The sequence below is a fragment of the Oxyura jamaicensis genome, chromosome 26 (assembly GCF_011077185.1).
Source record: "Oxyura jamaicensis isolate SHBP4307 breed ruddy duck chromosome 26, BPBGC_Ojam_1.0, whole genome shotgun sequence".
NCBI classification, from domain to species: domain Eukaryota; kingdom Metazoa; phylum Chordata; class Aves; order Anseriformes; family Anatidae; genus Oxyura; species Oxyura jamaicensis.
The window spans coordinates 3,073,915-3,098,471 of record NC_048918.1 but is presented as its reverse complement, the minus strand read 5'-3'; the positions used below and the strand labels follow the sequence as shown (position 1 = coordinate 3,098,471).

General features: G+C 61.8%; 1 protein-coding gene across 7 annotated transcripts in view; it reads right to left on the bottom strand.

Moving 5' to 3' along the window:
• Positions 1–24,557, bottom strand: part of FOXP4 (forkhead box P4) — a 57,726-nt gene that overhangs the window by 11,247 nt on the left and 21,922 nt on the right. For 4 of the 7 annotated variants that reach the window (XM_035346973.1, XM_035346977.1, XM_035346975.1 and 1 more), the window contains exons 3-8: positions 17,235–17,324; positions 9,138–9,260; positions 7,172–7,258; positions 1,371–1,521; positions 869–1,073; positions 571–675 (exon numbers count right to left, since the gene is read on the bottom strand). In XM_035346973.1, coding sequence (XP_035202864.1) covers positions 571–675; positions 869–1,073; positions 1,371–1,521; positions 7,172–7,258; positions 9,138–9,260; positions 17,235–17,324 — 761 coding nt within the window. The remainder of the gene's footprint in view (positions 1–570; positions 676–868; positions 1,074–1,370; positions 1,522–7,171; positions 7,259–9,137; positions 9,261–17,234; positions 17,325–24,557) is intronic. The other 3 variants (XM_035346978.1, XM_035346979.1, XM_035346980.1) reach the window with 2 other exon arrangements.

Here is a 24,557-nt window from a genome sequence, read left to right as displayed (position 1 = left end):
CAAACGTGGCCGAGGCAGAGCCCGGGGCCTGCCCTGTGCCTCTCGCCTCGGCAGCACGCGGAGCTGACAGCGGAGAGGAGGGGGGAAAGCAGCGAGCCCGTCACTTCCTTCTGATGTCTTTGCTAAAAATCCCGGCTACAAAGAGATCTAATTGCAAATGAACTAATTAAGTAAACCTCTGACGAAGCGTGAAAACAATTTGTTTGACCCTGACGCTGGCAGAGGGCTCTTCGACAGCCGAGTTAATCAGTCAGCGGCGGGGCCCACGAGCGGTGTCAGCGGCTGCCGCGCTGCCATCTGCTTCCTCCCCTCCTCTTCCTCCCCCTGCTCTGCCCCCCAGGAGGGAGCCGCCAGCCCCCCCTCGCCTCCTGCCGGGGTCTTTTTTCCTCCAGTGTCGAGGCCTGGCACGTTTCCCCCTTTTTACGGGGGGTTTTCTCCCTTTTGGGCAGCCGGGCCTGGGGGTCCGCACCTATTTTTAGGGTCTCCCCCTTGTACTGGGGTGCCTGGGGTTGGTCCCACGAGCTCGGCTGTCCCCGTCTCACCCCAAAAATCGGCGGCACTTGCACTTACTTGACAAACTGTCCCAAGTCCTCACAGAGGGTTTCGCAGCCAGGCCACTTGCACTCTCCGTGGCCGTAGAGCGGGTGAGAGCCGGGGGTCTCTTCGTGGGAAGAGCTGCGAAAAAACAGGGAAGAGCCCCAAAAGAGGGAAGAGCCCCGTCAGGAGGGGAAGCCAGGGGGGGCTCAGGGATTTCCACGCGTGGGGCCAGCTCTCGAGACCTTCCCCAGGCACCGTGAGGCCCTGCAGCCTCCCCGGGGATGGCTCTGGGGGGGGGATAAAAGCCCGAGGGGCCGCAGCTCGGCCCTACCTGTCCCTTCTCGGCGTGTGCATGGTGCTCTGCCCATTGGGCAGAGGGTGGTGGGAAATGGGAGGCGAGACCTTGGCGGCCGAAAACGAGGTAGAGTTGGAGGTGTTGGTGGTGAGGTCGAGCCCCTCTTGTTTAATGCTGTCCTCGACGGGCTGGGCGGCCGTGACCTCCTTCCAGAGCTGCTGGAGGTCCGAGGGGCACACGGCTTGGGGGGGGGGGGGAGAAAGGGAGAAAACAGGGCCGTCAGCGGCAGGGGGACAGGGGACGGCAGCACCCACGAGCTGGGCTAGCTCAGGACCCGACGGGACCCCCCCGACCCTGCCCAGGAGCCGTCACCACCCTCAAACCCCAAACTTTTGGGGTAGGGGAAGCGACAAGGCCGGCACCGCTCCTCGGCACCGCTCCCGGCCTTGCTGCCGCAGCCGCCCCTCGCCGCTTTTTGGGGGGAAAAGCTGCAGCTGTGGGGGCGTCCCCCGGTGCCCCCCAGCCCCCGGTGCCTTACCTTGGGGAAGGGTCTGCAGGGGCACGGTGCCCTGGCCGGGCGGGAGGCTCACCAGCCCCTGGCGCTGCAGGTTTAACAGGTGCTGCTGCTGGAGCTGCTGCATCTGCAGGAGCTGCTGCTGGAACGCCAGCTGCTTATTCCCTAACGGCTGCTGGGAGACAAAAGGGAGGAAAAGAAAACCCCGTCAGCGCCGGCATTGCAGGGGGGGGGGCTGCCGGGGAGCAAGGGGCACGGCCACGCGGGCTGCCGGGGCCGGAGGTGCGCGCCTCCATCATCCTGCCCGCGCTCAGCTCGCGGCCAAGGCAGGCAGAGGCTTTGATCTATCGGAAGAGGAGGGGAAGAAAAGGAAAAAGGAAAAAAAAAAAAAAAAAAAAGGCATTGAAAAGAGAGGGAGCGAGCGGGAGCTGGGTGTTTGCTCAGCGCGCCGAGACCCGGCTCCCCTCGCGAGATGCACGGTGCCCGCACACCAGGGCTCGGCCACGGGGCATCGCCGAACGAGAGGGGGGCTCCAGCTCCCAAAATGCATCCTAACGCTACCCGGATGTACAACGCCCTCCTTCAAGCACGGAAACAATCCCTATTTACCCAAAATGATTATTACCAGCCCCCGTTTGGGGAGGGGAGGGGGGGGGGGGACCAAAAACGGGCGCCGCGGGGGCGGAGGCCCCCCGCGCCCCCGGCCCCCGGGCGCCGCCCCCGCTGCCCCCACGCATGGGGGGCACGGCCCCGAGCATCCCGGGGGGGGGGCTCTGCCACCCGCCCGGGGGGGAGCCAGCCATGTTCTGCCCAGCATAACCGGCCCTAAACTTGTTAGGCAGGACGGGTCTCTGGGGAGGCCCCGAGAAATCCATGAGAATTAACTGAAGGGGAGAGAATTCAATTAGGGATGGGGAAAGGCAGCTGCTAATCCGAGCCGGCCATGAGAGGGGAGCTGCCCCGGGCTCGGCCGGCCTCATTAGCGGGGCAGGCGGCTCGGTAACCCCTTGAACCCCTCTGTTTGCTCAGACGTTGTTTGCAGGTTGCGAGGAGCCGGGCTGGCAGCAGCGCGCTGACCTCCCCCAGCTCCAACCCTGCCCTGCATCTCCATGGGAGCCTTGGGGGGGGGGGGGCAGGGGGCGAGGAGGATGGGGCCCTGCTGGGAAATCAAAGCCCCCGTGCCAACGTGCTGCCCTTATCCCCATTCTCACAGCTCTCCCCAGCAAGATGTCATTTTTTCCTGCTCCTGGCTGGGTCTGAGCGCCGTGGGATTCAGGCACCGAGCCCCCTGCCCGGTGCACGGGGGTCCCGTGGCACCCCCAGCCTGTTCCCGCTAGGTGCAACGACCCCCAAGCGCCAGGCACAGCCCCGCTCCCCGCACCCTCCAGATGCTGCTGATGCTCAGCCTTGGCTCTGAAATGGGGCAAGGACAGGCTCAGGGCACTGCCCTGCAAAACCCTCGTGGGCTGCGATGCCCACAGTGGGGCACAGAGCATTGCAATCTGGTCTCTGAGCCTCCGAGGGATGCCCCAACCTCCGTGCCCTGCAGCCACCCCCAGGACCGGCTCCTCTCCGGTCTCCCCCCCAGCCGTGCACCTCTGAAGATGGAGGCGCATAATTCCGAGCCAGTTCTGCCCGGAGAAGAGAAAACCCTACAGAAGCCCGAGCGATGAGGAGCCAGGAGGATGCCCGGAGACTGTGACCCCGCAGGGCCACGAGTGATACGGGGAAGGAAGCGGGGCCAGGGCTGCGTGTCCCAGGACAGACACGTGTGTCCCCAGGACGGACACACACACGTGTGTCCCCAGCAAGCCCTGCCCTCGCTGCAAACCGGAGCGGGGCCGAGCATTTCCTCCTCTCGCCCAGCTCTGCCACCGCCCTCCCCAGAGGCCCTGGGCAAGCCCGGGCTCCCCGAACACTGCCTCATTCACAGCACTTCCCGGCTGGAAGCAGGAGGAAATTGGGACGGATGAAGTCATTAGGGTCCCCGGGGCACGCCGCCTGCCCGCAGGGCTCCCCGGCGCGGTGTCCCCAAGCTGTGGCGGCTGCTGGTGGAGCCACAGCACCCCGGGGCCGTGGGGGGACCCACGCGTGGTTCTGTGCCTTTGCACGGTTTAAATCCACGTGTGCATCCTTCCAGCTCTGCAAGACCACGAGCACAGGGACCAGAGTGGGAATCTGAGCCGGGGAGCTCAGCACGGAGCTGCAGGGCTGGGAAAACTGGGGTCGACCCACAGCAGAGTCCACTGCTCTCTGCAGGAGCCGCTCTGCCAGTCCCCAGGGAGGATCTGTGACATGGCAGGGGCAAAAAACAACGGGCTCAAACCCGCCGAGCACACGGGGGATGGAGGGGACCCGTCCAAGGCACCCGGCAGCAAGGGGTCCCCGAGGACCGCGGGTGCTGCAGCCGCGTGGGGGTGCAGGAGCAGACCCCGTTCACCTGCCCTAAGCACCGCAGGGCAAACCTTGGCATCAAGGCTTGCAGTTTGACCACGAGCAAAGCCCCGAGCCCGGCTGCGTTATAGCAGCTCGAGCCTGAGGGCCAAATCCTGCCCGAACAGCCGCCGCCACACCCGGGAGCATCCTAGATCCCGGCTCAGAAACTGGAAAAAAAAAGCCAAGCAGCGAGGTCACCGGTTTGCTCCGGAGAAGGCAGAGCCTGAATTCCCCCGCTGAGCCTGGTCTCCCTGGTGGGTGCTGAGCCTGGCACCTCCGGCTCCTCTCCCCTGGCCCTCCTCGGGGGGCTCCCCCAGCAGCTGGGGGTCAGGGCGCAGCACGGGGAGAAGCGGCGAGCTGCGGAGCTTAGCGGATAAAAACCCCAAAGCGCACAGAAAGCAGTTAGTTACCCATCCTTGTTAGGGCCTGTGGTCCCAAAGAACCCCCCCCCCGATGCCAGCGACCCCTCCCCAGCGTGGGGTGGGGGCTCCGGGCCCGTTTCCCCCCCCCCAGCGCTCCGTTTACATTAGACGCAGCTGAGTGGGTGCAGCTACCGGGGCAAGAGGCGCCGTCACTTTGATTTATGAGCACATCAAGAGGACTTTCGGCGTGACACTGGGGACTGACAGGAGCAGTTCATTAAGCTGACGCCGAGGTCAGGCGGCAGGCAGCCCCCCGCCACCCCCCTCCCCTGCCCCGCCGGACTCGGGGGGTGCTGCTGGAGCTGGGGGGGGGGGGAAAGAGGGGCAGCCCCCTGCCCTGGGAGCACGCAGGGACCCCGTGCAGCTGGCAGCAGCGGGGAGAGCTGGGTGCCTGCACCCGGTTCTGCTGGAAGCAAGCTGGGCTTGGGGAGAAAAAAGGGGAAAACGGGAGGGCAGCTGCTCGGCAGCCCTCTGCCACGAGGTGAAGGGACAGCATGGAGCCATCCCAGCGCTGCGATGCAGCTCCTCGCCCCCCCGGCACCCGGGATGCTGCTGGGGCTGTGCCTTCACCCTTACAAAGCGATGTGATAAAAGGCTATGGGGTGGCTGGGACGTGCCACAGCTGTGCCCCGTCCTGGTGGGATGCACGGATCGGTCCCCCTGATGTCCCAGCGTGCTGCCCTACTCGCCCCGTGCCCCCCCGGCGTGGCACAGCTCCCACCAGCCACGCATCGAGCACCCCCTCCATCCTCCCGGCCAGGATGCTGCCGACGGGCGCTTCCCAACACGTCTCCGTCCTTTTCTCTCCCGCTTTTCCTGCTCCCCTCCTTTCCCCGCAGGGGCTCCTGCCGGGGAGATCTGAGCTGCTGCTCCGCCAGAGGCTGCCACCGGCTCCCGGCACAAAGCCGTGCCCACCTGCTGCTCCCCCCGCAGCGCTCCGAGCCGAGCCGCCGGCTTCCAGTCCCACCGAGGCGAGCCCTCGAAATCAGGAGAGAGAAAGCAGAGCGCGCCTGGTTTACAAACCTCCCGGCGGCCTGTAATTAAATACCGCCGTGGATTTCCATGAAGGAGCCCATGCCGGCCAAGAGCGGCTCTGCGGCGGCATCCCAGACACGCCAGCGATCCCCTGCGCCGTCGGGGGAAGCGACGGCACCGCCGCTCCCAGCAGGCTCGCGCTGCTGCCAGATGCAGCCTTTATTAATAGCAGCCGGGCGAACCCGCAAGGGGGAAGCTGACCCCGCTTTACGGGGCTCGCCGCAGCCCCCCCCCGGGGCCGATCCGCCTGCCCAGAGCCAGGGAGAGCTCCCTGCTTGGGGCCAGGGCTGCTTTTCGCACGATGCTGTCCTCCTGCGAGCAGTTTGGAGCTGTCTGGAGGATGCTTTGCCTCTTTGCCTGGGTTTTTGGGGAGGGGGGATGCCGTGGCAGGCACCCCGGGGACTCCTTGCTGTTTGTCCGGGGTGCGGGGAGCTGGACACGCGCCCTTCAGCAGCACCCCTCGCTCCCCTTCTCCCCCCCAGCCCGCTCCGACACTTTCTCAGCAGATAAATTTCTTGCTTCCCCTGTACCGTTGCATCCAGGCACGCGCTTTTCAGACCGGGAACCCGCTCCGTGAGCCCTTTGGAGGAGCTTTAATCACCTCCTAGCCAGCTGCTGCAATCTAACATCGCCCCGGCCAAGAGGGAAGCCCTTGAGGAAGCCCAGATTTATGCCTCCCCCGTTCCTGGAGCGCAAGCAGCTCCTCCGGCTCCTGGAGATGGCTCCGATAAAGCCTGACCCCGCACGCACTGCGTCAATACGGCAACAGCCCGCAATGAAAGCCCGGGTCAAAGCCTATTGAAGGCTCGAGTGGGCGCCAGCACGACCCCGAGGCGCTCGAGCTCCCCGCTCGCCCCGCGCCGACGCGTGAGCTCCGCTCTCGAGCCCTTCTGCAGCTGCCCCAACGCAAGCTGCAGCCTGAAGTCGTGCGCGGGTTTCGGTGCTTTCTTCCTCAAAACCAACTGGGATTTTTTTTTTTTTTTAATGCGATTTGCTTAAATCGGGGAGGTTTTCCAGGAGATGAGGTTGCAACACACAGCCCCAGCAGCATCACATGCCGATGCTGAGCCAGGGACAGGGGCTGAGCAGCTCGGGGCCACGTCCCCCTGCACCAGGACACAAGGGATGGCCCCACGGCGATGCTGGAGGCGCAGCACCACGCAACCCGCCCTCGCAACACCACGTGCACTGATCGGGGAGGAGAGGGGTGAAAATAGCTGGGGATTTGGGAAGGGAAAAAAAAAAAAAAAAGAGGTGCTGTCTGACTGCTGCTGGTCAGGGCTGACCCCACAACGCCGTGCCAGCGCATCCCCAAAAGTGGGCCCAGGGGAAGAGTGCTCGGAGCGTGGTCAGGGACAGTAAAACCTGCTGTGGGAATGGAGTTCTACAAGGTGGATGTGATCCCGCTAGCATAAACGCTCCCACATCCCCAAATTCCCTCCCCAGCCGAGGGCCCAGCACGGCACAGCGCCGCCGACCGCTCGCTGCGCGCTGCCGCCAGCCCCCGCCCGAGCCTCTCCCCCCAGAAAACCTCTTTGCTGGAAACGCCGCGATTTCACACAGTGCCTTGGCTTCGTCAGAACAGCCTTTCCTGGCACGAGAAGCCTTGTTTTGGGTTCCTACCTGACCAGCCCTGCCTGCCTACCTGCCAGGGTGCTGCCGCGCTGGTTAAATCAGGACTGCGCCGCCCGACCCAAGCCGTGCCGAGAGCCCGCTCTGCCCTCACCCCACGAGGAGCATTTGGGGGGGCCCCCCTGTGTCCCGGGGGGACGATACCGTGCCCCACGTCCCCTTGGACATCCCCTGCCGGCTCCCAGCTGGCTGCCAGGATCCACACACGCCTCGTTGTTTTGCTGCTGGTCCCCCTTTTATTCGCAGCCAGATCTGATGGCAGCCGGAGGCTGGGCCCGGCACCCATCTGCGTGAGCTCACCTCTTTGGGCTGCTGCTTTCCAGCTTGCTGTTGTGTCAATAGCTGCAGGTGAAGCTGCTCCTGTTGCTTCTTGTAGTATTCCTGCAACTGGGAGGGAGAGAGGGAGGAGAGAGAAAGCGGGACGGATCAGCAGCAGGAACACCCGCTCGGCTTCCCGTGCCCGGTGCCACCCCGTGCCCGGTGCCACCCCGTGCCCGGTGCCACCCTGTGCCCGGTGCCACCCCATTCCTGGTGTCACCCCATGCCCACCAGCTCCCGGGGCTTTGCTTCAAGAAGTATGTGAGGATCTATACCACCTCCCATCAGCTCCTGGCTTCGAGTTTCAGAGGAAAACACCTCTCCGAGGCCATCCCAAAACCTGGGAGCACGCTCCAAGCGCTCCGGATCCCCACAGCAAATAACAGCCCCCCCCCCAAAAAAGCAACCCCCAACCTGCCGTGCGTGTCACCCTGCCTGGTGCCACCGGTTTGGGAGCCTCCACCTCGTCCATCACCCACCGAGGAGGTCCCAAGCCCCAGCTGAAGGAAGGAACGTGCACCCCGGGGATTTTCCAGCTGCTCTGGGGGGGAGTTTAATCTGACGGGGCAGAGACGAGGAGGCGAGCAGCTCTTTTGCAGCACGGTTTTTTAGGGAGAGACGCCCCAAACACCCCATGGAAAGTGCTGCAGAACTAACTGGGGGGGCTCCCGGTGGGTGCGTCCCCAGGTTTGCCTGGTGCCACCCCACGAGCAGCACCACAGACGTTGCCCCAACCCCTCTGCAGCCTCTGCGGGCACGAGGAGGGACCTTGGGGCACCCGGCCCCGTCTCGCACAGCGCAGACACCCCACGTCCTCGCAGCACCCCATCTTCCGAGCCGGGAAAACGGGACCACATCCCACGACAAGCCACCAGGGAGGGTCCCAGTCCCCGTTACCACGGGGGATGCTCTCGCCCCGGCCCCAAAATAAACTCCTGCTGCTGGATTTGCTGTGCGCAGGAGGGGCTGGAGGCACGGGGAGGTCAGCGCAGGCGGGCGGCCCTCGCCCCGCGCAGGGGCGACGGCGGAGGCTCAGGAATGCCCCTTTGGATGCCGGGAAGCCTTTATCAGCTCGGGGCTGACAGCGCTGACAGCAGCAACTTTGCTTTTTCTGTCGGCGAACAGGTTTGGAAAGGCTCGGTGTTTACCCGAAAGCCAATCAAAGCCGGGGCTCTGCAACATGGTCGAGCGAGGCTGCGGGAACATTGGGTCAGGGGTGAGAGGTGTGATGTTTGGTTTTCTGCTGGTGGAGAATGCGAGCTATTCCGGCCTGGGTTGTTTAATTTGCAGTCAAACGTGTTTCTTTATCCGGCTCCAAAGAGGCTCGGAGAAGGACCCACCCAGGGTAGTGTTTACCCTTTGTTCTTTCCCTGGGGCCAACCTTGAGTCCTTATCAGCCTGTTTGGAGTAAACAGGTACTGGAGGCAGGAGGAAGGGTGTGGAGGATGCTTGTGGGATTTCTCCTTCCCTCTCTCCCGCCAGCGGGAGGTGTTTACCCAAGCAGCCCTGCTTTGTTTCGGAGGTTGGGGTTGTGTTTTTTTTTTTTTTTCTTTTTCCCTGGCCTCCCTTTGCTTCCCTCCTCGCTCCTTTGACGCGGGGCGCTGGGGAACGCCGTGAGAAGCAAACCCAGGTTGGGATCCTGACCCGCGGGGAGGTCTCCAGCATCCACCCCAACTCCCAGCCCTCCCCAGGAACCGGCCAGTCCCAAACTGGCCCCTTTGTGTGCTTTGAGCTCCCGGATCACATCTGGCTGTGCACCATCAGCACGCACAGCTCCCTTCACCCCTTGGTGCTGGACACGCTGGGGTTCCCCAGGGGGAACACAGGAGCCCCGGGAGGAAGGGTTCCGGACCCTCTCCCTGTGCCAGCTGAGCTCCGGCACTTCAGGGGAAGAGAAATGTTTCAGCAGGACCCGGGCGATGCCCAGCCGGGGCGGGAGCAGCATTACCTGCTGCAGCATTATCGCCTGCTGCTGCTGCAGGAGGGCCTGGAGCTGGGGCGGGGAGAGGATCTGCTGCATCTGCTGCGGGGTGATCATCTGCGGGGACATCATGGCCACGGACACGGGGACCTGCAGAGAGGAGAGACGCGTCACACCGGGCCTGGTTGGGGTGGCATCACCCTGCCGGGCTCCCCAATCCAGCCTCAAAAGCCTTCCCCAAATGCATCCCATCCCTAAATCCTCTGCCACCTGATTGACCCGCTCCCACCATGCCTCCCCTGTCCGGGGGTGCCGAGGCCACCGCAGGGGACGCGGTGAGGAGGTGGCGATGGCACGGAGATGCTTGCTTTGCCGCTGCAGGAATCGGGCATCGAGAGCACCCAGTGGCACGTGGGTTCCCAACCCCAACCCCAGCCCCTTCCTCTCCTGCGAGAGCACAAAAAGTCCCCGAGAGCCGGGACCAGGCTCCTTCCCCTGGGCTCTTGGGAGGAGAAGTGCCGCGGGAAGCAGGGCAGGTCACCGCTGACCCAAATAACTTTGCAAAGCCGAGGAAGAGGTGACCGGGTTCTCCGCAGGCACATCAAAGCTTTACCTCCAGCTGACACCAGTAACTCACCTCATTACCGTGCCAAGCATAGAGAGGGCTCAGAAAACCTGCCAGCCCCTGCCTCTTGGTTAGCCTAACGCGGGCGCACGCCCCTGCGACGACGCGAGGAAGGTGTCGGTGACGGATCCCAGGCCTGCCCAGGTGGGGCAACGCCGCCTCCCCCAGCGCAGCCCCACGGCCTCCCTTATGCAGCCCCCATGATCCCGGCGGCCAGAAACCAGCCCCGATCCCTTTCCCCAGCCTGTGGGTAGGGTTATGGCCCTGCTGTCAGTGCGTAATGCTTCCTGGATGCTGCTGCTTGTAGGAAAGCAGCCTGGCTCCCCCGTGCAAGCCAAGCGCGAGGCGTCTCATCCCTCCACTCGAGGATCCCAACACGTCAGGCACCAAGAGACAGAAATAAAGCCACCGGCTCCAGCTCACCCAGCAAAGCCCAAAGCAGAGCCGGGGACCCTGCAGCCTCAGGACTTCTGGGCGATGCCCAAAGCCCCCTCGCTCCCGACCTGCCTCCCCCCTGCGGCACCCCGTGGCAGGCGCCCAGCCGCGCCGCAGCGCGCTGACCTTCAAGGGAGATTGCAGCGGCTTATCTGTTTACTCAGGCATTTTGCTGGAGGGAGGCGAGCGGGCCGAGGCCCATTTGTCACCGGCGAGCCCCCCCCCAGCCGCCGCCGGGTCCGAGTTATTTATTAATTGCTGCCTGTTCACACCCAGGGCCGCTGCTGGGGCGCCCTCGGCGAAATCAGCCTGGGTGGCGGCGATGGGGATGCCTGCGGGCACATAGCTCGCCGCTGCCCCAGTCCCCCTGCGGGGACATTGGCCACCCTAAACCAGGCTCCCCCTTCCACGCAGCAGCCCCTCCAGAAAAGGGACCAACCCAACTATCCCATCAGGATGATTACGAAACCAGGAGCATCCCCAGCACAGAGCTGCAAAACCCGACGACTGCAGCAGCGCCGAGGCCGGCTGGAGAGGCCCAACCCACGGCAAATCCCCACGGCAAAAACAAGCAAGGGGCTGCAGTTCGGGTGCTCCATCTCCGTGCACAAGCGCCGAGGGTGGCCAGGTGCCGGCAGACAGCTGTGCGCAGCGCTCGGCGAACATCTGGCCAGGAGGGATGCCGGCGGGGACGGCAGCCCACGCGGCGGCAGCGGCACGGCGAGCGCGCTCGAGGTCCGCGCCCGCTCGCTGGGAGCTAAGCATCCTGCTAATTTCCCTTTGCCAATTCATCAGCTGGCAACGTGCTCGGAATGAGAGCCCCTAATTAATTGCTCATCCGCATCCCCCCCCCCCCCCCCGCCCCCCCATCCGGGCTGCCTCCCCGCCCCCCGGCGCCGCGCGGCCTCTCGTACACGTTTGCTGGCATTTTCAAATCGGAGGCATCCTAATTACCGGAGAGTTATAACACCTTCCATTTCTCGCCCAACGGACTGACACCCTGTCAAGAGCAAAGAGAATTGCCAGAGGTTTTGACAACACTAATTGCCCCTATAATCTAAAAACACAAAGGAGAGGCGATTAGTCGAGAGGGCCCCAGCTCTCGATCCGACACGAGGTTTTCACAATGTTACAAGAAAACAAAAGCGACGCTTTTTAGAGTTTGATGGCTGCTAACAAAAGCAGAATTATATTTTCATACAACCTTTGTCTGCATTAAATGGCTTTTTCTTTCCGCGCTCAGATGCGGGGCTGACACGGGGAAATGGCGGCGGCGAGGTGTGAACGGGGACGCGCGCGGGCGCCGGGAGCAGCAGCAGCAGCACGCGGCGGCATCGCCGGCTCCCCGAGCCCTGCTGGCCGAGGACGAATTTCCCCCTCCCCGCCGCCAACGTCCCCCTCCTCGCCGAGCTTTCCAGGGAGGGCAGGAACTCGAAGCAAAACGGGAAATTCCCGCACGCAGCAAGTTTTCGCTCCTGCTGCGGTCGCTCATCCGGTTACAGCCCCAGCTGCCTCCAGCGCCTCGTGGGGACGGTGACAGCTGCTGCCGGGCACAGAGACCCCGAGGAAACGGCCCCCCCCCGGCCTGGCTGAGAGCCCCCGGGGGCACCCACCGGCAGCTGACCTGCTGGAGGGAGGGGACAGCGTGTGGCAGCCCCCGGGACGCCGAGGAGCGCGGTGCCTTGGGGTGCTTGCGGGAGGCGCAACCGGGAGCACTGGTGAGCGAGCTCCGCTGCAGCAGGGGATGGGCAGCCTGGGTGTAAGGGGGTTTCGGGGTCCAACGCCCCCAAAAAGGCCAAAGGGAAGGTGCTGAGGAGCACAGCACACCGTAGGGACGATGGGTGAGCATGCACCAAGCTGGCTTTTCTCCCCCCACACCCAGCAGCCAAGTCTCCTCCGCGCTGCAAAGCCCAACCCTGCACGCGGGATGAGCCGCAGCACCCATCCTGCTCTTCGCAACCCCAAACCCACACCAAGGGAACATCAGCAGCAGAATTCGGGGCTTTCCCCTCTTTTGCATCCCTCCCTTTGGGAACTGACCCCTCAGCGCCCAGCGGCGCGGCACCGGGGCTCGTCCCCGGCCGCGTCTCTCCGTGAGCAGCGCGGGCGGCGTGCGACGAGCGGGCATCTGCCAGACACGGCGCTGGAGAAGGGCTTGACTCACTCCTTGGCCTCCTGCCACCCCGCAAAACTGCTTACTAACAGCTTTGGCTGCCTCACAAAAAGCCCCGACGCTGTATCTCCGATTGGCGAACACAATCTCGAGGGGGTGATTTTCCAGGCGGTCGGGGTTGTAATCCCTCCGTGCCAGAGGACAGGGGCGGACGGCGAGGGGGCGGATAAAGCAGGCGGCGGGTGGAAAACAAGACGGGTATTAAAGGGGGAGCTCGGCGCTCGCTCTAAGCTCGGAGCAGCCCTGCCAAAGCCGGCTGCGCGAAACGGGATTTGGCCGGGCGTAAAACGCAGCGGGATTGGGGAGCGATGCTTTTTATTATTATTTTTTACGGGAAGCGGATCGCAGGGAACGCGCCGTCCTCTGTACCAGGGGAACGCCGCTGCCGGCGCGGGGGATGAGGCAGAGCGAGGGATGCCGCAGACTGAAGGCTGGGCTGGGCTTGGCCGCCTGCTATCAGCACCTCCCAAAGGGGCCAGGGGAGCCCCCGGCAGCCCCAGAGTGCCAGAAACCCCTCAGCGTGCCAGAAACCCAATGGAATGCCAAAAATCCCCCGGAGGCTCAGCCTCGAAGCATCCCTGCACCCTCCGGCACCGTCACGCCGAGCCGTCGCTCCCACCAGGAGCCACCATGGCCATGGGGAAGTAGAGTCTGCGTTTCCACACCTAAAGCCCCACGTCCAAGCGTGCCCCAACCCTGCCACATCGCCCCTACTGACCTTTGGGGTCGTGGGGACAGAGCAAAGCTCTTGTCCCGCCGTGGTGCGGCGCACGCCAGCTCCCCGTTGCCCGCAGAGCCCAAGGCGCTGCACATCCTTGTCTCTGATCTAATCTCGGGTTTTAACTCCCAATTAGAAACAGCAGCAAACACGCTGGAGCTGTTTGTCTTTTCTTTAATAAAAAAAACACCACCACCCTTTTCAAATCCAAAACCAACAGAAACAAGCCCGGGACGTCTGCTTGGGAGGCGGGGAGCTGGGAATGGCAGGAGGAGAGAAGGAAGGAGCCACAACCAAGAGCAGCTTCACATCTGCTGCTTTCAGGGGCCAGGGATGAGAGCGAACCCCCGGGTGGACCCCCCCCAGCACCCGCTTCCCATGGGTGGAAGCAGACAACCCGCTCACTTCCAGCCCCGCTGGGGCGCGCAGGTGCTTGCACCCATCCCCTCCTGCCCCCCAGCCCTGATCCTGCACCACGAGCCCCGAGGCCGAGCAGGCAGCCACCCATGGGTGTAAGCCCAGCACCATCACCCAGGCTCTCCTGATTTACGCCAGGCTGGGGAGAGAGGAATCGGACACGCAGTCCTGCGAGGGAACCCCCAGCTCCGTGCACCAGGCTGGAGTTGGAGGCTGCGGGGTTATTTTGTGCCCACCCGGGAGGCGCAGTGCCCCGGGGAGGACAGGGTGCTGCGCCCTCCGGGTCAGAGCACGGCATTATGGCCTTGCCCCCGCTGTCCAGCTGCACGGGAAGAAAAGGAGGAATCAATCCCCTGCGTGCGCAACCCGACGCGCATCCTCATTAGCGCCGCGCCCCGCCGGGGAGCACTAATCGCGCATAATTGGGCTGCGAGTTGCTGGAAGTTGAAAGGAGCTGGCTGGGGGATGCGGCGGCGGTGGAAGGGGGCTCCCGGGCTGGGAGAGCCGGGGTTCGGGAAGGAAAAGGGGCAGAAGTGGGGGCAAGCAGGGGACGGACCCCGGGGCCGCAAGTTCAAATGGAAAACCCAGAGCGGCGCGAGCTGAGACGGCCGGGCTGCTGTGTTTTTTTCCTGGATGGGAACGCAGAAGGGCTGGTATTGATCTGTCTTCATTACCCATTTCACTCAAGTTTCAAATCAACAAAATACACTTTTCCGCTCCGCTGCCCTCCCCGCCACAGCAGACAAAAGAAAAGCAATTTCCCGCAGTTTGCTCCAAACTCCGCGCCCCTTCCCTCGGCGCCCTTCGTCCCTTCTCCCTTTTCAGGGGCTCTGTAACCGCAGCGAGTCGCTCGCCGGTGGCTCGGAGACCCCAAATCCGTGAGCGAGGGACCCCAGAAAGGCAATTTCCACGGGCACCCCGCGATTCAGCAGCGTCTCAAGCCAGAAAGTGGCCCAGCACCAAAACCCCGCAGCATCCTCCGGGCACGTGCAGCCTCCCCGCTCCCGAGCACGCCAGGCTCGTGCAGGACGAGCACCGCCCCAACCATCCCCAGCAAAGTCCTCAGACCCGGGGCTCCGGCAGCCTCCGCCGCCAAGCCTAATGGTTTTGAAGTTGCGAGGAAACCAAATCATTTAAAAACGTTTCAGGGTGTTGGGTTTTTTTTCAGACGCAGCTGCAGCCCCAGCGTCAGCTGCGGGACTCGGCGCACAGCTACACCTCCAGGCATCTGGGGGCAGAGAGGGTTCATATTAAAAAAAAAAAAAAAAAAAAGGAAAAAAAAAACCCATAACCCAAGATCCCTATCGAGCCCAGCAGCTCCTTGTTTGTTTTTAGGAGCGTGCCGTTGCCGACTGTCATTAATATTCCTGCTGGCGTGGTGCCCCACTAACGTCCCGTCCCCTCGGCACGGTGGCAGCGAGGGCACGGCGAGAGCGGGGACCCCGCAGCGCTCCTGGGGTCTGAGCGCTCGGCACGGGGCCGCTGCTGGGATGCTCCACCTGGGAGCTGGAGGGGCTACGAAACCGCTTCCCCCCCCCCCCCCCCCCCCAAAAAAAAACCAAACAAATCCTTGGTGGTGTGGAAATCAAGCACTCGGTCGTTTTGCAGGCTCAGCCACCGGCTCTCACCCGGTTATCGGGGATCCTGGGCGCTCTCCTCCCGAGGCTGTGCTGGGAGCCAGCCTTCCTCCTCCTCCTCCTCCTCCCCGAGCGGCCGTCCTGGCCAGTCTCATCCACACCACCGCCGTCAGATAAACTTCCTTTCAAAGGAGCCTGCTTAATCCTCTATCTCCCCTCGTTCAGATCCCGCTCCAGCTGCCGGGCAGGGGGAGGAAGAGGCCGGGCGGCTGAGTTATGAGCTATTTCTGACTCACGTCTACAACTTTCACAAGTTCTTTTGCAACACAAAAGGGAGGGGGGTGGGGGGGGGGGGTGAAAGAGGGCGGCAGATCCAGTTAACTCTGGCAAAGCCGGGCCAGACGGACGGCAGGACGGACAGGATGGATGGACGGAGGTGGGAGAAGGGAGGCGAGGGCACTTGGAGGCGACGGGAGGCCGGCGAGGCCGCGGGCGCAGCGCGGCCGGGGAGCGGGGCGCCGGTTCCCGGAATCTGACTTCACTCTTACTGCCTTTGTCCTTCGCAGATATTTTCCATGCAGTGACTGCATTTCCTTCCTGAAAACGCTGCTGGAAAAAGCCGCCTGGTTTGTGTGCCGCAGAAGCCCTGACTAATTACTGCTGCTCGCACCCAGCTGCGGCTTTCCCTGGTGCTTCCCAACCCCGCGGGTCTCCCCGCTTCGGGGCAGGCTGGGCACCCTGGGGGGGCAGCACAGGGGCTCCCCCTCATCCCAGCGAGGACGCAGTGGCATCCACATGGCTCCACCAGCACCTCACACACGCCGATTTTGAGCCGTTTCGTGAATTCTGGGGGGAAATCCACATTTCCCCCAAACGGAGCTTGGCAGGGCCACGTGTCTCGGCTGCCAGCCAGGAGCGCAGGGGCATGCGGGGGCAGCCCCCAGCACCAAAAAAAAAAACAAAAACACAACCAAACCTGGTGATATGGGGGGGGGGAAAGCAACTTCACGCTTGCATCCGAGATGCGATTCTGCAGCACGGGGAGAAATAAATGGGAAGCGTGCCGGGGGGAGGTTTAATCCCCCGGGTTTGGGGAGGAGAGGAGCCCGGCCCCAGCCCCGCTCGCCTCCTCCCCGCTGCCTGCGCCTGGCATGGGCAGGACCTCCAGCTCTGAGAGCGTGCGTGCTAATTACTTTCCTTTGTTAATTAAGCCCACGTGGCTCTAATAAGGTAACCTGCTGTTCTCCGATAAATTTAATTAGCCTGAAGGGAGAGCCCCTCCGCACAGCTATTTAAATTGTCACTTCCCATTCGCCTGGGCTTTGCTTCTTTCTGCCTGGCCCCCTCTCCGGGTTCATACCTCTCCACTGCCCCTTTTCTCTGTTTTCTGCCCCATTTGGCTGGCTGAGGGACGGTCCCCCTTCCGCCCAGGGTGCAGGATGCTGCCTGAGGGTGCTGTGCCCACCCAAAGCTCGGTTTTCCTGTCCGTACCCCCCAAAAACCCACCCCAGGTGGGTCCTCGCCTGGCTCCAGCCCCAAGGGACCGTCCCTTCTCCTGTCCCACCCACAGCACCCACCCATGGGTCTCGGCAAGAGTCCCGAGGCACCCAAATTCTTGAGAACCCCTGCACCCACCACCCAAAACGCTGCCCCAAGGCAGGATGGCACAAGGTGATGTCCTCTCCCGTGGCACCTCCTGCTCTTACCCCCCCTTCCCTCCGTCACCCTTTCCCTGCACCATTTCCCACCACGGCAGCGCACGGTGGGGACCCACAACGGTCCCTCTGGCCCCACACCACGCTGGACCCCGTGCTGAGGCCAAGGGGGCCACCAAGTGGGCCACCAAGTGGGCCACCAAGGGTCCCCTGTCCCCCAAAAACCACACAGCCTTGCCCCCCAACAGCATTTCCCTCCCGAGCTGCTCTTACGAAGGAAACCTAAAGGAAAGGGATGTGCATGCAGCCAGGGGCCGACACTAAAAAAATAAAAAATAATAATAATAAAAAAACACATTTCTGGAGGTTTACAGGGGATTTAACTCCTCGTGGGCGCGCTGCGGCCATCCCGAAGGGGGAGGTGATGCGTGCCGGTGCATGCACCGCCCGCGGCCCCTTCGCATCAGCACCAGTTTGCAGCCGAGCCCTTCCCGAAAAAGCAGGGGGAGGTCCCTGGGGCTCACCTGCACCGCCGGCTGCTTGCCCTCATTGCTGCTGGGGGAGCTCAGCCCCGTGGCCTGCTGCAGCAGGAACTGGCGTGCCACCTGGAGAGCCTGCAAAAGAGACACACTGGGGTGGGCAGGAGGAAGAGGCCCCCCCATGCCTTCGTCCCTCTTCCTCCTCCTCCCTCCGGGCACGCTCGCCCTCCAGCTCCGGGGGCAGCCGCACGGGGGTCTCCGCGGGTTTTTGTTCCTGGGGTGCGAGCGAGTGGCTGGGAAGGAGGGCAGCACCCCCGGCACGCTCTCCTGCAACACCAGTACAACCAGTACATCCCATTGCAAACCCCGCTGTGCCCCTGGGCGTTCAGGGCATCGCTCGGGGCCAGCCTCAGCCCCGTTCCCGTTCCCTCCTCCGGCCGCGCGCACCCTGCCCCAAGCAAAGGGCGCCCAGACTGCGCACGGGGGAGCTGCAGGAAGGGTCCGGCTCCCTGTTGGGCTATTCCCCGGAGCCACCACCACGATTTTTTGCTGAAGCTGGCAGCCCACGTGTCTAAAAGACGGAGCGTGTGTTTCATCACACCGCTGGCCATCACCTCGTAGCACCAAAAAGTCCCAGGCACCACCCAGATTCGGGTCACGGCCAGCGCAGGATTACACCCGAATTAATAACCTGCGAGCACGTCTGCATGGAGTTCACAAAGATACCAAAGGAGTTTAGCAACCGGCACAAGCGACCGAGATAAAACCCGCTCCTTTTTATGGGTGTTTGCCTTGGAGTTATTAATTTCCTTCACACGCACTTGTTTGCAGGGATAAGGGCGTCTCGCTGCGAAGCCGCGCAACAGGCGAAAGAGGTAAAAACCCACTGAAATCGATAAAAAAAACGCCACCGGCGGAAACACACGTAGGCACCAGCACTGAGCAAGCCATGCATCAGGAAAATCCCTTTCCCATAAGGAAAACCCCACAAAGAGACTGGGAGGAGAGAGGTGCCAGGGTGAGCACGCGGACGGGCTGGCCCCGTGCGTGGGGGCAAAAAGGGCTTCGGTGGGAAGGGGGAACAAAGCTCCAAGAAACCCAACGCCGCAGCACCCAGCTGCTCCCTGCTTCCTCGTGCGCTCCTTATTTTGCTTCTAAAGCAACTTTTTTTTTGGAGGGAGCACGTTTCCAAACAGCCAAGTCCTCGCGGTCCCGCCTGCCCAGCAGTGTTTGGGGGCGGCGCAGGGGTCAGCGCCCCCCGGCCATAAATCACCACATGTGCCCCAAGGAAGCGCTGCTGGTTAACTCAGAGGAAGGGCCGCTGGTTAACTCGTGGTGTTTCCAGCTCGACAGAACCAAGTCGTGCCCCGGCCGGCGGCCCCGTGCTGCCTCCACGAATCCGAATGCAAACCGGAGCGGTGCGCGCAGTGTGAACGCGCCCCAGCGCACGGCCCCGCTCCGCTTCCCCGTTTATTTCCCCCCTGCTCGCCCCGTGCCCCCCCCGACACCGCTGCTCAGCGCAGCATCCACCAGGACCCCGTTACCGGCTTTTCCACCCAAAGCTCCCCTTCAGCACTTCCCCAACCCCCCCTTGGCGGGGTCGCTCGGGAACAGCGCACGCGACGGGTTTAGCACAAAGATGTCGGGGTTGTGCCACAACTTTTTTCTCTTGTGGATAAAAGCCCTGTGCACGTGGACAGGCGTTAGGAACGAGAAGTGAATTTTAGAGCCGAGCAGAGGTTTTGGCTGCAGAGGGATCGTCTGGGGTCCAGGAATCTCAAAACCAGAAGGAGCCCTAAAGGACAGCCCTGCCGTGACGCGATGGGGGCTGCTGGATTTAAAGGAAAACAAATGAAAAAGCCATTTCCCTGCCTTGGACCTCGCTGCCGGGGTCCTGGCCAGCATCTCGTGGAGCAGCTCCCCGAGGGCTTTGAGACCCCCAGATTTCACAGCCCCACATTTGAATGCAACCCCCCCAGAGTTTGCCAAGCCCCCGCGCTCCCAGCGGACGAAGCTCGGCGTGGGCACCCCGGCACCCGCAACCAAAGCTCTCCCATTGCCACCTCTTCCCGAGCATCCCACGTGGGCTGCTGGGGATGCTCAGGAACTTCACGACAAATAACTCACAAGCTCATCGCTTTACCCCGACGACGAAATGAATAAAATAAAGCCCCCTCTGCTCCCACGGCTGGCGGAGCCGGCGCAGCCCCAGCGCAGGGCGCGCTTCTCCGCGGGCACGTTATTTCCCTGTTATTAACCGTAATAGATGTGCATCGGTAATAGGAACACAAAGCCGTGTGACAGTTATGACAGCTCAAGGTCTGATATTTTAATTACTTTTTGAAATGAAAACAGTAATTCCAGTTAAAAGCCAAGGGTGGAGGAAGTCAATCTAAGGCTGCTCAGCACCCACGCGGCTTCTCCTGGCGGGGAAGAGCTGGGCACTCACCCGGGATGGGTGCTGGATCACCCAGCGACCCCAGCCACGCACACCGGCCGCCCGAGCTCTGCGGATTGCTCCACGTGTCCGTGTGACGGAGGTTTGCAGGGATTTGCTTTCTCCGTCTGCACCACGCGAAGTTCCTCTGCAGCTTGCAAGGGCTGCGCAGAGCTGATGGAAGCAGCTGGTGCGCAACGAAGGGGTGAAGGAAGCCTCAGGCATTGCAGCGAGCCCGGCATGCTGCTGGGGACGGGGACACCGGTGCCACCCTGTCACTGCTTTGCAAATGAGCTGCCTGCTGCTCGTCACGCAGCCAGAGAGCTTTCCTGCTTGCCCTGGGGCACACCAACACTGCTTTCCCCTGGGGAAGGGCAAGTTTGGTTCTGGAGCACAGAGACGTCGCCTCTGCTCGGGGACAGCCACGTGCCGAGGGCTGCCACGTCCCTGCTGGCCATCAGGGACAGGTGCCACCATGCTAAAGGCAGCGGGATGGGGTGATGTGGTGAGGCAGGTTCCCCCAAAACCTGCGCAAAAGGTGGAGAAAACACAGCCAAGGCCGAGCTCGCTACAGCGCACAGGCTAAGCGCAAGGCAGGGCTGCTCCCAGAATCTCTCTCTCTAAACCCAAATAATCCCTGGGAGATAAGAGGGGACAGAACCCCTCCGAGAGGCGTGTGCCAGAGGCGATGCCACCCCCAAGCCCTGTTTTTTGGGGTTTTATTGATTTTTTTTGCACAGGCAGCAAGCAGGAGCACTGCTGGCGGGGAGCTGCGGGGCAGCCCCCAGTTTTTAGGAGGCTCCACGATCCCTGCAAACTCCACGCTGAGTTTTATTCGAGCTGGTGGCAGAAGGTGACTCGTGCCAGCGTCGGGGAGGGGACAGGAACCCGGCTGGCACGGGTGCCACCGAGCCCCCAGCAACCAGGGCCACAGGGGGCCCGGCCACCCGCCCTGCTCCGCATCTCAGGGGGGAATTTAATTCACTCCCCGCTGGTTCCCTCACTTTGTTGTGCTCTGAAGCACGAAATTACAAGATTTACAGGAAAAAATGACATGGCCTTACAATCGCACACGGGGGCCTCCCCGGCTGCCCCCCTTCCCTCCCTCCCCGCCACCTGGCAGCGATCCCAAGCAAAGCCCAAATCAGGCTCAGCTGTGGACCAAAGGCTGCTGCGGACATGGTGCACACAGGGAGCCCCGAAAGTGTCATACCAGGGGAAGATCAGAGGTAAAAGGCGCTCAGAAGCCGATAGCTGGCAAGAAATTAGGGCACCCTCGGTACCTGCAGTCATTTATCTCCCCCCCCCAGGGCAGGAGGAACAGCCCCAAGTGCCCCCCGGGGGGGGGGTAAGCACGGAGGGTGTCGCCCACAATCTGTCCTCCTGGCTCAAAACACGAGAAAGCAGAGGGAAGAAAGCCTTCTCCCCTGAAAGCAGATGTGCTTTCACCTCCTGGGTCTACGAACTGGAGAAAAAAAGATTTTTCTTAAATTGCATCCTGCTGCATGGTGTTATTCGAGAGTCATTAGCACGTTACCCGTAATTAGGAACGAATGGGTTGTGTCAAATTCATCATGCTCCTGGATGGCTCCCTTTGATCAGCAAATTATCCCATAAAAAAAGTTTGTAATGTCTCAGACGCTTACGTCAAAGCCGTTCGGCTTTGCCCTCCTCGAGAGCTGCAGGGCTCGGGGCTGAGGAAGAGGATGAGGATGGTGACCCTGCCCCACGGAGGGGCACATCGCGCATCTCACACCGAGAGCCCCCAGACCCAGCGGATGCCTGGGGCAGGCAGGATTTGAAGCTCAAATCTTGGATTTTGCTCGTTTCGTTATTTTAGCTTTTTGCCTTCCTCTTTTTAAGCAGGAAAAACTCCGTTGCACAATTTTTGGACGAGGTTTCACCAGCGTCTCGATACATTCTGCGCTACTGCTCTAACGAGGCAGCACTACAGCACGGGGCCTGTAGTAAACCAACCTGTAGCTACCCTGGTTTCTACACAAGCATTTTTAAAGCTGACCACAAACCTGGGAAGTACCTGGACAAGCTGTCAGCACGCTGGAGGAAGCCTCCCCCAACTTCAGCGCTCCCATCTCCACCCACTTCTGGCACTGCCCCATCCGCGAGCTGCTTTGCAGCTGAGCTCCCGAGCACCACGAAAGGCTAGAAGAAGCAGGGGGGGTAAATAAAACACACCTCGGATGTGCCCACGGAGGGGATGCCCCCAGCCCCGTGGAGATGGAGGCTGCACCAGCTGGCACGGAGAGGCTGCTTTTGGCTGCCTTCCCCCCCCGGCAAGGATCGCAAAATTCACTTTTTCCCCCGGGGAAACAAAGTTTGCATCAGGCCCAGGTGATGGAGGAGGCAGGGAGAGAAAAGCGCGGCTCACCAGCACCGCTTGGGATGCCTGAATCCCACTTCAGCCCCCGTGTTACCCCCTTGTCCTTTATCTTCCACCTTTTACTCCACGAAAGCCGCCAGCGCCGAACCTCTCCAAGGTCGTCACCGCCCGCTCCGACGGGGAAGAAGCAGGTGAAGAGCTCCCAAAGTCTGGCGAGGACGGAGACACGGGTCTAAAAGCACTGCGAGCACCCCTCAAACACCAGACAGCGCAATGGAAAGATCTCGGCCGGGGTATTTTGAACCCCCCCTTGCCCCAGCAGGTATTTCGTTTCGCAGCTTTGCCGGTGCGGGGACGCCGCAGCTGCCGGTGCCAAAAGCGCAGCCACTGCTCCCTGCCCAGCCCAGGGTGGGACCCGCCACCCAAAAACAGCGGAGGGATTTTCCACCTGGACGGGATCAAAGCTTCGCACGGGGTTTTAACCTCCAGCGAGTTAAAAACCGCCCTAAAAAATTACACCAAGCCCAGGATTTTGCGAGGAAAGGGGGCAGAGCATCGGCAGCGCTGTATCTTCTCTTTTCCCTCCGCTCCTTTTGGAAGATAAAAAGAGGTCGGGAAGGGATGAAAAAATTAAAAAAAGACTTTTTACACTAACCTCATAAAAATGACATCGTCGCATTCCAGAATTAGAGCCATTAAAACAACACACACACAGATATTTTTAGCGGGATATTAACGGTAAATGATGCCATATTGAAAAGCACTTCCACCCGGCCCAGCCCCGGTCTGGCTTAACCAGAACCAAATGGCTCAGAGAGATCAGAATTAACAAAATGACACAATTCTTCACAGGGAGAGAAAAAAAAAAAAAGAAAAAGAAAAAAAAAAGAAAAAAAAAAAAAAAAGATCTTTTTGCAACCAGCTCCGTGCCTCTCTCCCGGCCCCAGCTGTTCTCCCTTTCGCGGCACACACTAATACTTCTGGACTTTATTCCTCCACTCTTGACTCTTCAATCCTCCCAGGCGAGGGGTTAAACCCATTTCCACTAATGAAGAACACAAGGAACAAGCTCCCGACAATCCCACCCCTCCCTCCGCCCCACAAAAAGGCAGAAAGAAAAAAAAAAGGCAGAAAAAAAAAAAAAAAAAACCACCACCAAAAGCCTCCCGCATTCGTACTCAGTAAAATATGAAACGCGAATCGAGGAACCTGATAGAGAGATGAGTTTCACTGAAGTGCTCCAGTCTCGTTTTTATCTTAAATACCCTAATAATAGCGGATTACACAATATATTGGAGATGTGATCACATGTTTTATGGAACGCTATCTTTCCTATCGCGGCACAGTGCCTCTCCGGGGGGGGGGGGGGGGGGGGGGGGGGGGGGGGGGGGGAAAAGGTCCGATTTGCTTCTTTTAAAAGCCAGATTTGGGTTCAATAACCCACCACTGATTTTACATGTGTCTGCTATAAACTGTAAATATATATATTTTTTTTTACTTTCTGCCTAATAAAAAAACCCCCAGAACAACGCTGGAGTAGCTGGGTTTTCCAGATGGCTCCTTTTCCATAGGACTGCGAGCTGGGAAGCGCTACTGTGCAGGCCTGCACAGTCGGACTTTTAGGGTGGATTTTTTTTAAAAACAAACAAAAACCACACAAACACACCCCAGCTCGGGGGAAACCTGAGCCAGGCGCACTTTTCTCAGCACCCTGCGGCATCGTCGGGTCCCGTGCAAGGTGTCCCGAGTTTGTGTGGCCTCCCCTTTCCTTGGGGACACCGGGGAGGCCCTGGAATGTCCCTATTTAACAGCGGGGGGGGGGCCCAAACCCACCCCCTCGCCCCCACCTTGGGCAGCAAACACTTGCAAATAAATCCAGGCGGCGACGGCCGAGCGAGGTGCGACGAACGCTTGGGGGGACCCCGGATTTCTGCAGCCGTTTGGGGCCACCCCCACACCCCAAAAGCCCCAAACCCATCAGGATTCGGCTCAGCGTGGCAGCCCCACGCATCACCCATCAACGGGGGTCCCCCAAACACCCCCCCCCCCCCCCCCCCAAAACCCCCATCCTGAAGCCGGGCCGGGTCGGTGCCGTGCCCCCCGCTTCCTGCCCAGCGAGGATTAGCGGGGAGGGAGGCCGGGGCCTGCCCCCACCTTACAAAACTCATGAATGCGCCCGGGCGGCGGGCGCTTTGGAGGCCGGGTGTGGGATGGCGGCTCGCTGGAGGTCTCCCGGCCGTTCCCACAGCAACGGCGGTGGGAGATGCCGGGGGGCCGGGCAGCCCTCCCATGCCCCCGGCCGACCTCTCCCCTCCGCCAGCCCCGGCACAATGCGAGCCCTGCGTCCTATTCAAGTTTTTCAGCCCGGGGCCCCCTCCATTGAAATCCAGGGATTTAACCCCAACGCCGAGTCCCTCGAGGCTGGGGGGAGAGGGAAGGGGGGCGACGCGCGGCCCCTCGAGGAGCTGGGGAGTAAAAGGGGGGGGGGGTGGGATTGCTCCCGGGGGGGGGGGCCCCCGGGGCCCCCCCCGGCCGGGGCCGGGGCACGGACACACGTGGCAGCATGCTTCAGGAGGGCACAAAACAGCCC